The sequence below is a fragment of the Clinocottus analis genome, unplaced genomic scaffold, assembly GCF_023055335.1.
Source record: "Clinocottus analis isolate CAN_PGR_092001 unplaced genomic scaffold, fCliAna1.0.p SCAF_15, whole genome shotgun sequence".
NCBI classification, from domain to species: Eukaryota; Metazoa; Chordata; class Actinopteri; order Perciformes; family Cottidae; genus Clinocottus; species Clinocottus analis.
In genome coordinates, this window is record NW_027175876.1 from 15,195,820 (window position 1) to 15,206,819 (window position 11,000).

The 11,000-nt window shown below is 39.0% G+C and overlaps 1 protein-coding gene across 2 annotated transcripts; it reads left to right on the top strand.

Annotated features, from left to right (window-relative positions):
- The first annotated feature begins 458 nt into the window (after nucleotides 1–458).
- On the top strand, nucleotides 459–10,908 carry gopc (golgi-associated PDZ and coiled-coil motif containing). 2 transcript variants are annotated; one of them, XM_068576536.1, is made up of 9 exons: nucleotides 460–1,060; nucleotides 3,813–3,977; nucleotides 4,661–4,684; nucleotides 6,149–6,324; nucleotides 6,988–7,153; nucleotides 7,237–7,332; nucleotides 8,358–8,522; nucleotides 8,611–8,776; nucleotides 9,105–10,908. In XM_068576536.1, the coding sequence occupies exons 1-9, from the start codon at nucleotides 800–802 to the stop codon at nucleotides 9,218–9,220; spliced, it is 1,335 nt and encodes a 444-aa protein (XP_068432637.1). In that variant the 5' UTR covers nucleotides 460–799; the 3' UTR covers nucleotides 9,221–10,908. The 2 variants fall into 2 exon arrangements, with proteins under 2 accessions (XP_068432638.1, XP_068432637.1); XM_068576537.1 differs by lacking the exon at nucleotides 4,661–4,684 and having other exon boundaries at nucleotides 459–1,060.
- The last annotated feature ends 92 nt before the right edge of the window (nucleotides 10,909–11,000 follow it).

Consider the following 11,000-nt stretch of genomic DNA (forward strand, 5'->3'; position numbering starts at 1 on the left):
GAACATGACTTTTAAAGTATTTTAAATTTGAATAAATTTTAATTAAAAAAAGTATGATACAAGTAGTGGGCTTCCTGATTTACTCTCCATCTACCAGTTGATGGCGATAATGCAGCAATTAGTTGTTTGCCAACCGCCAATAAACTTTCAAGAAGAAGACGAAGCTACCTAATTGTATGGGCACCTGAGATTTCCAGAGAGAGAGAGAGAGAGTGTGAAGTGGGTCCGTTGTAGTTAGTGTTGCTAGCTGTTGAGAGTTAGGCCAAATCCCATCTCATAATTATGAGATTCATAAATTCAATTTAGTATCTCTTAATTTAGTAGACTTAATCATCTCATAATTTTAAATCATTATGATATAGTAAATCTAAATTATGAGATGGCATTTCATAACAGGATTTACAGGATCTTAATTTGTTTATCACAGTGACAGAAATGGGCTTCCAAAGTAGCAGGAACTGTGTACGGAGTGTTGCCTTTGGGCGTCTGAAGCTCACTCTGCTATCCATTACTTTTCACTGCAATGAGGCAGACCGGAGCAATCGCCTCACAGATGCAATCGCTAGTCTGATGTGGGATTTCCTGGTCAGGCAGGCGATTTACACAAGAATCAGAAAACATACGCAAATTTGTCGGATTTATCTGAGCTAACCCAATACGCAGTCTAGTCATCGGGTTCCATCATTATCCCGACTGTGTTTTTTCTTAGTGGTAAAAAGAGATACTTGACGTTAGTCCCCATCAAAGTTAGCAAGCTAGTAAGCTAACGTTAACGTAAGGGGTGTGTTGTGCTCTAGCCATGTCCGCTTCGCCTGGATGCTCCCCGGCGGCTCAGAGCTCAGGCCTTGGCCCAGGTATGTCTATGTTTCGCTGGCTAGAAGTGCTAGAGAAAGAGTTTGACAAGGCCTTCGTGGACGTTGATCTGCTGCTCGGAGAAATAGACCCGGATCAAGTCGATATTACGTACGAGGGTCGACAGAAGATGACCAGCTTAAGCTCCTGTTTCGCTCAGCTCTGTCACAAAACCCAGACGGTTTTCCAACTGAACCACAAACTAGAAGTGAGTAACTTTTGTATGATTGCCACTTCACAGTTTATTGGGATGTTAAGTAAGGTTCGTCATCGTTTGGACACCCCTCCCGAGACATTTATTAGATTACTGGTAACCTCTCTTGTTCAAGCGGCATACCACGATATAATTTTGTTTTATATGGACACGGTAACTTTGTCACAGGCGTTCTCCTCTCCAATCGCACATGTTTATTATATACCTGCATATTGTAGCGACAATATCAAAAAGTGACCAATGGTATGCCATTGTGGTTCAACGGCATATGCACATCATTAGTATGATGCTCGTGTTGCAATCGTGAAATGACAGTAAAGCAATGCCACACATATCGATGTGCTCTGAAGCTAATATCAGAGCTAACATTAGCCTAAGCTGACATGGCTGTTGTTAGCCTAGCTAGCCGCTGTAGCCAATCTGACTAATTCATAACAGAACGTGTGAGGCAACCAACCAAATAGTATGTTGTTTGGCGTGGCATGTTTAATTATTGAACAACACCACATATTAAGTCAATGTTGTAGAATATTACTAGAAATACTTGGCATAATATGTATCTATACGAATTTATCAACTCAACATCTTTTCACCACAAGTATGAAAATAAAACTAGTCACAGCTCTCAAACAATCCCAATCATGAATCATCAACGATATGGGGTGAATTGTTCTTTTGATTAAGCTGTCACTGGCTTTTGATTGAGCTGTCACTGGTTTTATTCCCACACAGTCGTTTACACAATTATTAGGTGGAGATGGTGAAGATTTTCCAAATAAAGTGATCACTTTATTGTCATTTCTAAATCATTGAATATATCCCAACAACAAAACGGACGAGAGACAAAAAAAAATACATTCCATTATCTACAATGCTGTTTTGCAATACATTGACAATAAAGACAGAAAAAATGCATCTACAGCAGTACTTGTTGTGGAACAAGCTAATTTTCATATGCTTCAGGGAGTGATATTTGTTCAATGTATATTTTATAGCCCTAATCGCAAATTACAAATTTGCCTCAGAGGGCTTTACAATCTGTCTCGGGACCTCACATTGAATCAGGAAAAACTCTCCAAACAGGGAGAAAAAAAGGAAGGAACCCCTAGGAAAGCAACAGGGGAGGATCTGTCTATCAGGATGGACAGCAGTACAACAGATGTCATGTGTACAGAATAAACATTCTATGCATCATATAATGAGCAGTAGGGATGATGAACCAACTACCAAAATAACAGCAACAGTGTATATATTAGAATAATGCTATTGGCAATCCAACTAATAATAATGCTAATTATTTTAATAGTGATATCCTAAGATGTACCCCCCTCCCACCACACCCCCACCAATCTAGGCCTATAGCAACATATCTAGGGCCTGGACCAGGGCAGACAATGAGCCAGCCCTAACTATAAACCAGAGCCAGCCATAACTACAGACCTGAGCCAGTCCTAAATTAAAGCGCTATCAACGAGGAAAGTCTTAAGTCTACTCTTAAATGAGGTGTCTGTATGGATTGATGATCCATATAGGTATACAGATCTTTTTCTTTATTTGGTTATAGTTGACAACGCTCCAGGCTAATATTTTTTGTCACTGTCCCAAAACTGTTTTGAAGTCAGTGTAAAGCACCAAATGTTATAGTAATTTATAGTGTTTTTTTGGGGGGGGGGACATATTTTACAAAATTTTGGCAGATAACGATCATCAATAAAACTTCCTTTCACACTGATGGTTAAAGTTAAATTGTGTAATCAATCTATGGCCCACTTGTGTGCTGAACAGTGGGGGGCCCGATCTCAGATCGACAATAGACCGTTACACCACTATTTAGTCTACATCGTTTTTGGTCATATTTTGATATGTCGTTCATTAGCTCAGGTGAGTTCAAGGCCATGATGACTTTCTCATCTGTGTGGTGTCCATCGTAAGGTGGTCTTAATTTCTACAGCTTACTGGGTTCTTTGGTTACCTAATTTGACCTAATAGTTTTAAGAACATAATTGGTCGTGGTCTGGAAGGCGAGATTTCAGTCTGACAGTGAATGCATATGAACATATGTACAGTTATGACTGCATATATATATATATCTATATCTATATATCTATTTATATATATATAGAGAGAGAGATATCTATATCTATATGTAGATATAGATATAGATATCTATATATAGATATCTATATATATATATATAGATATATAGATATATCTATATATCTATATATCTATATATATATATATATATAGATATAGATATATATATATATATATATATAGATTTGTTTTTGCATTTACAGTTTTGTCTATGTACTTTTATGTTTTTATTTATAGTATTGCCTTTCAGAATTATGTTTGGACGGATTAAGATACAGTTACACAATAATTCTGCTTTAACAATGTCCACATGAATACAGGTTTGTATTCAAATATTTGTGATTTTTTTTTTTGGTTTGCTACGTTGACTGCAAACAAATAAAACCAATCTATAAAACTAAAAGTTGGTTTATAAACTAGATTTAGTTTTTTGTCTTTTTTGGACAATAAGCTTTATAAAGGAAACATTATTTCCAAACTTGTCCATCCGCAGCCAGACCCAAAGGACATATTTTTCCTTACTGAGTAGCCACAGAGATCGTACAGTTTTCAATGGCTTGTTTTAAGAAGTGACACTGTCTGACTTGCAATCTTTGGCTCAATGTTCTGACAATCCTTTTCCTACCACACTCTTATTTCCCGACCCCAGGCTCAGCTGGTGGATTTGCGTTCTGAGCTGACTGAGGCCAAGGCTGAGCGAAAAGTCATCGAAAGGGAGGTCCATGACCAGCTCCTGCAGCTTCATGCTCTCCAGCTGCAGCTCCATGCCAAGCAAGGCCAGGCAGAGGACTCTGACTCCATCAAAGACAGGCTGGTAGGTAGGGGCAAGAACTGCTGTTCATGACCTTAAAGTTTAACAACAGGACAAACCATTTTTACTATTTATTTGTGGCCTTTTTTCGATAGTGGCAGTTTAGATATAGAAAGCAATTTAGGGAGTGAGAGGGTGGTATGACATAAAAGAACCGTGCAGCCAGTTGGCTACAACATGTAACAATATCTTGAAGATGAATAACTGCTATACTGTAAAAAACCCTCTTGAATAAAAAAAAAATATATTTTAGTGCAGACCGATTTAAATTCACATTCACATATAAACTTCCTCACTTCTCTCTAGTTAGTTTCTTGCTGTACATCCTGTGATGTTTCGGATGTGTCAGCATGAAACCTTATCTTAACTTTACATCTGTATGGATGTGGTGACCAGTCAACATTGTATCGGTATTGAATTAAAACACGTGCAAAACGTACTAGAAGCCTTTTTGACCAAGTTACACACGGTAGTCTGAGGAAATGAGACTTTTCTGTTGCCAGTGTTGGCTGCTATGGCTTTTCTACTGCTCTTTCATTGTTTCCACTGCCTCTATTCTTTCTTTTCATGCTGCTTTACAATATATCTCCCACTTGTATTCAATGGTGAACTTCCACACAATCTCAGTTTCCTAGAAGAAATAATCTCTGACATCTTTCTTTTCTTTCTCTTGCTCTTACCTCAAGCTTGCCCCAACATTGGAAGTGATGGTAAGTTTCTGTGTTGATGGATTTTGCAAGAAATCCGATTTTTAAGTACGTAATTTGGATTAAATAAAGAATGTGTAACTGTACCTCCAGGTCTGAGTCTAACTCCACTCACTGCATCATTTAGAAAAAGTCAATGGGAAAAAAAAAGCTAAGTAAAAAGTGTGTGAAAATGTCTTTGTGGCAACTAAAAGCCAGAAAATATTGGTATAATACGTAATTATATTTACCAATAAATGCAAAAAACAACAATAACTTTTAGTAAAATGTCAAAGTGGTCTTGACTTTTTAATTTACAACCGTATTGAGCCCCCTGTACGGTGGCTGGGTCACCCGTTTTAATCTACCACCATTCATGGCAGCCTGCACCATGACGTGACTTGTGCCAAGCAGCTTTTGGTCGGTGTTTGCCTCTGTAATCCTGGAGGCCAGGGACAGAGATAGGAAGGACCTGTTTTACTGGTGATGGCCTTTACTTCTGGCGAGATTTCTTCGATGTTATTTGTTTCCGCAATAAAAGACAAGAAGCAATCTGTGAATCTGTGAGTGTCAACAAACCCTTGGGGCTTACAGCAGAAATCCCCCATCAATAAGCTTCATAAGTAAATACAATCGTCATATATAAACAATACAATGAAAGGGTCCTCAGGATGATTGCGGTGAAAAAAGGCAATCGAATGAGGTACTAGCTGGGTTATCTTATCTTCCATCAGAGTTCTCTGTGTCGATGCCAGCCAGATTATCTGGCCAGAGAATTGTTTTGTTGCTGCTGTTAAAATTTCTCCTGATGCACATTCCACAAATTGACGACAAATGGGCTCCAGGTGCATTTCCTTGTGCAATTCTGTGTTGGATTATGAAAATGAATGATGCCATTAATGATTGCCATAGTTGCTCAGTGTCAGCTGGATGTGTATATGCATACCAAAACATTCATCGAGAAAACAGTATGGTGATTATATGTTATTGTTGTTTATTGCTACTTGCACTCCAACTCGGACAACTATTACTGTTCATTCAGCTCTACCACGTGTTTAATACACTACTATTAAGCTTTAATTGCAATTCTAAAAGTAGATAAATTGTGTAGAGGTTCTGGTATTAACTGTGACTTCCGTTTTCCAACTGCCAAATTTAAATATTGGTAAATATTACATTAATAGAAGTAGATCAGCTTTTCAGCTGCAGTGCAATTTAGAAGCAATATTTTAAAATCACAGAAACAAAATAATGAGCGAGTAATCTTCTCATTTGGTTCACTTACTCTACAACTACTAGTAATATACAAATTGCCATTGCTTAACTTTTATTTTGGTAAAATGGAACTTTACATGAAATGAATTATAACAGTTAAGTGGTAGTGTATTCGGCTTGCAGAGACTGGAACATGATTTTTACTCCTCTTGCTTCCAGTGCTTATTGTCTTGGGTAGGTGTGTGGTGTTCACATGTGATGTGGTTTTTCCAGGAACAAGAACTCGAGGTCAGCAAGAAGGATAAATTAGCAGAGGCAAGGCTGGAGGCAGAAGGGAGACTGTTTAAGAAGGAAAATGAGGCTCTTCGCAGACACATGGCAGTACTGCAGGCAGAAGTTTACGGAGCGAGACTGGCTGCCAAATACTTGGACAAAGAACTGGCTGGCAGGTAAGGAATTGGAGTTCACAACACCTTCAGGCTAAATTTGAGGGTTTTTTGAGAACAGTAGAATGATATTATCAACAAATACAGCACTATATTGATTAGGTGTAGAATCATCATGTGCACAAATACATGCGTAATAATCAAACATGCTACACAAGCTCAGTAAAAGCAGACTTTCAATTCTTGACAATTTCTTGGATACCATAGTCCATCTGTTAAATGTTAAATACTCATTAGTACACACACTGTTAGTACCCATTTAAAAGATACGGTCCATCTGTACGTGACAGTGCCGTCTGGGATCATGTGTCTGCACATGCAACCTCTGTCTGTGACAATGTTGTGATTAACCTGCCATCTTTGAGCTATATGGAAAATGATTTTGCAAAGCATGAACATCAGAGAAGTTCACATGTATACATGTCACATTTTCATTATTTAGCTGATTTATAACTGCATAGTATCTTAATTCCTCAAACTATAAAGATACTGTGAACCAAAACCCTATTTGGTTGCCAGTGTGACGTTGAGATTGTAAAGCCCTCTGAGGATAAGTAGTGATTCTGAGCTATACAAAATAAACTTAATTAAATGGAACATGTTTTCGTGGATGAGCACTTAAAATTTGAGATTTTGATAGCCTTAATGTTTTGATATGTCCCCCAGGGTTCAGCAGATCCAGTTACTGGGCCGTGACATGAAAGGGCCAGCACATGACAAGCTGTGGAACCAACTGGAGGCAGAGATTCACCTTCACCGCCATAAGACTGTCATCCGAGCATGTAGGGGTCGCAATGATCCGAAGAAACCTCTTCTTTCTCCAGTGGGGCATGTCAGTGTAACCCTACAAAGCAGTTGAAACTGTTGATACCGTTCTTTGTGCTTCCAAAGTTAAATGTGTTAATGTAATTACAGGGCCCAGATATGTTGAAGAAGAGCCAGGGAGTTGGCCCTATCAGAAAGGTGGTGCTTGTCAAAGATGATCACGAGGGGCTTGGGATCTCTATTACAGTAAGATTACAAGTGTTTATAAAGTCTTATAAAAATACACCCTGGCAGCGATTCAATACATTTACTAATATATAAGCATATCACAATAAGACACTAATGTGAATAGATAGCAAGGAAGGTGTGCTTCTAACAACTGCTTCCTTGTTCCATTCTGATGTGGCAGGGCACAGTGACCATCACTAACCTTTCCAACCTCATGTTCCTCCCACTATGACGCCCACAAAGCAGCTAACTACTTTATTGCAAACAGTGGACAAAGAGTTGGATTATTTGTTTTGTGTTCAGTGACAGAGTGAAATCCACCGGATACTGTTTAAAATGTCATTAATGTGTACAACATAATGACATTTTAAACACTAACAGTCATGTCGATGAACTGACAAAAACATTGTATAAATACGTCTGCTTGTTCTTTAGGTTGAGGTGTTTTTTTCTTTAATTTCAAACAGTTTTAACTTCATACATGTCTTTATTTGAGCCATATATACGTTTCTGTAAATGTTATATAGTCCCTAGTTATCTTATACAACCCAAGTTTTTATCAAGGGATATTTTTTAGAGAGTGAGAGTGCGAGAGAGACAGAGAGAGAGAGACAGACACCTTATTCTGGCTTCCTTTCTCTCAAATACATACATGACTTGGAAAGAACATCTTCTGAATGGTAAAAATACCACAGGTATGGGAGGTGTATAAAAAGAGCTTAAAGTAGCAGTCGCTACAAAGACTTGTTAAAGCCTGATACACTAAAGTTTAACTTTTCACTGTTTCTTATCTATGTAAGCTATGTTTAGACTGAGGTAATACATGTTAGTAGTGGTTAGTTTAAGTTGTTCTGTAGGTTGTGAATGTTACGGTATAAAACATGCACTTTTTGAATAAGATTGAATAAACTAAACAATAACATGAGAGTAGGCAGCAAGCAGTACTATTGTACTGGTCAGCACATCTCTCACATCAGTAAAACATTTCTGGCGTCACCATATAATACATCTGGCTAAAATGAGTACACGTGTTCTGTGACCAGGGTGGGAAGGAGCATGGAGTTCCCATTCTAATCTCAGAGATCCATCCGAGTCAGCCTGCAGATCGATGTGGAGGTTTGCATGTCGGAGATGCCGTCCTCGCTGTCAACAGCATCAATTTGCGAGATGCCAAACACAAGGAGGCTGTCACCATTCTGTCTCAGCAGGTACCGTACACACACGCACATGCACACACACATGCACACTCTCCACTACTAACCCAACATCCATTCCCTCTTTCATGGTGTCTGCCAGCGAGGGCAGATAGAATTCGAGGTGGTGTATGTGGCTCCAGAGGTGGACAGCGATGATGAGAATGTAGAGTATGAAGACGACAGTGGCCATCGTTATCGTCTCTACTTGGATGAGCTGGAGAACAGCAACACAGCGCCACCCAGCAGCAGCTCGGCATCACTGCAGGGTAAGTTTGTATGAATCAAGCATAAGCATTTGTTTTGTTTAATAGTTCGACTTATTAGTTGGTTTAGTATTTTTAAGTCATCGTGTCACCTGTAGTAAGTGTTTGAGTTTGGTATGATGCCATTTGCACTGAGGAAGGACCGATATGACTTGAAGTGTAGCTTTTGAAGTCCTGCTCACAGCAAAGCACATATACTTTAACAAATTCTTAGTAAAAGTATATGTGCTAGGTTAGGTGTGAGTAAGTGATTGTTTTGACCAGATCTGACATTAAGTGAAATTAAACAGTAATATAATTATCTACTTCTGATTCTGTGTCCACCCTTTAGCTCTGGAAAAGATGTCCTTGAGCAATGGAGGAGAGACCAGAGACACAGGGATCTCTAGTGGGATGACTGCGGAGGAAACCTTGTCAAAGAATCCTGAGACGGAATGCTCCTCCTAGAGGCGCAGCTTCGCTGTTTTGTATTTGGAGATTTAACGAGAGGATTAGTGGGAAAATCCCTCTCAAAGAACTGCTTCAGAGAACTGACAAGCGTGAGGACAGGGGAAAATAAACACAGACGGTCTGTTTTCCTCTCTGTCCTCCTGGTGTTCTGGACCGGTGGGGTTTGTGGGTCTAGCCTAGGCATGTGGCAATGATTTGGAGTAAAATTATACTTGTTTGAAGAAGCAAAAGAAATGTTGGGATATTCAATTTAGATTCTAATGTCAACTGACAGGACAGCTATGTGTGAGGAAACCTCAACATCAGGGAAGAAGAGCATACTTATCAATAACCGCTTGTGTTTGTCTAGTTCTTCATCCAGTCTTGACAACAACATGAGGACACTTTATGTCCTACACCGACCGGTAAAGGCCAAGGAATCATCTTCAACAAAAGAAATAAATCTGTCGACAACCTGCTCCATCACATGACTCCATCAGTCTGACTGAGAAACCCGGTGAAAGATTGCCCTGGTAGTTCACTGAGGAGATCCGCAAAGTATTGCTTCGGCCCCGGGCCCTTTGCTGCATGTCATGCCCTCTCTCCCAGGCCCTTCCTGTCTGTCTCTCTCTCTGTCAGATAAAGCAGAAAGGCCAAAAAATAATACTTTAGAAAAAATAACATAGAAAAACCCTGCCAAGCCTGGATACTCTGTTAAATTATGTATTCAGGGTCTCAACATTTTAACAACCATATGACAAATATGATAATGGAAAGCTAATAGGAATGATGGACAAGCAGTGTGAAAGTGTTTCTTTAGTTATCCATATTACAATCAAGCAGCAATCTTTCCTCTTATTGCACATATAAAGCTGTACTAGAGGGCTTGGACCTGATGTTCTTTACTGTCTGGTGACTCACTTGCTATTTGACAACCATGATGTGACTCCCCAGCGGTTTCCAGTGTGCATCATAAAGCTTTGACAAGAACCATTAGGGAACAACTGGAGTCCTTTGAAACTGGAGTAGTATCCACATGGTAGTGCTCATTAGTGTGTGGTGTGTTCTTTGTTCAGTTGGTCCTTGTTGAGACTTAAAATGTGACAAATGGCCTTTCAAGTCCTTGAAGTCATTGCCCTGGAAATCCCGTCCTGATATCGTGTCCTTTTTCTGATTCTGTGACGGTCGGGTACAATAGACCTGTTATTCCACCATAGTTCATTAATTTTGTTTCATCACTAATATATTTTGGCATGTTGCTGTATGTTAAATATATGGGGGCACAATATCACCAGTATGATGTAAAGTAATTGAATGCAATTATTCTTTGCAATGTGTTGCTCAATGCTATATTTACTTATTGTTTTTTTTATTGTCACACTGCATTCTGTCACACCTCATCGTATGTAACACAGTGGAATAAAACAAAGCATAAACTACTGCACAGTGGATTAAGAATGTCTGACACAAATCCATTATTGTGTCCAGCTCATGTCTGCTGTCCAGAGAGAAAACCCTGTCGTCACGACTGTGACCTTCAAGCATTCACATGTCACTTTCTTTACCTTGTTTTTGTTATTCAGCTTCCTTGGTGATGGCTTTGTGTCGCCTTAGTCTTTACACACATCATGTGCATCTTTATAGGTAGGTTTATTAAACAATGTATTCCATTTATTTAGCCTTTAAATAAAGTTTGGTCCCAGTTTGGTTTCTTTGTAATACATTTGGAGTATTATCTTGCCTTTGTTAAATTGTCATCAGTGCGTTGCAAGCATGATGCGGTCCAAGCTCCCCTTTG

Excerpts from the sequence above, each read along its gene's own strand:
- gopc (XM_068576536.1), top strand. The coding sequence starts at position 800 with ATGTCCGCTTCGCCTGGATGCTCCCCGGCGGCTCAGAGCTCAGGCCTT. Across the intron at positions 7,154-7,236 it reads TTCTTTCTCCAGTGGGGCAT|GGCCCAGATATGTTGAAGAA; the intron begins GTCAGTGTAACC and ends ATGTAATTACAG. Across the intron at positions 8,777-9,104 it reads CAGCTCGGCATCACTGCAGG|CTCTGGAAAAGATGTCCTTG; the intron begins GTAAGTTTGTAT and ends TCCACCCTTTAG.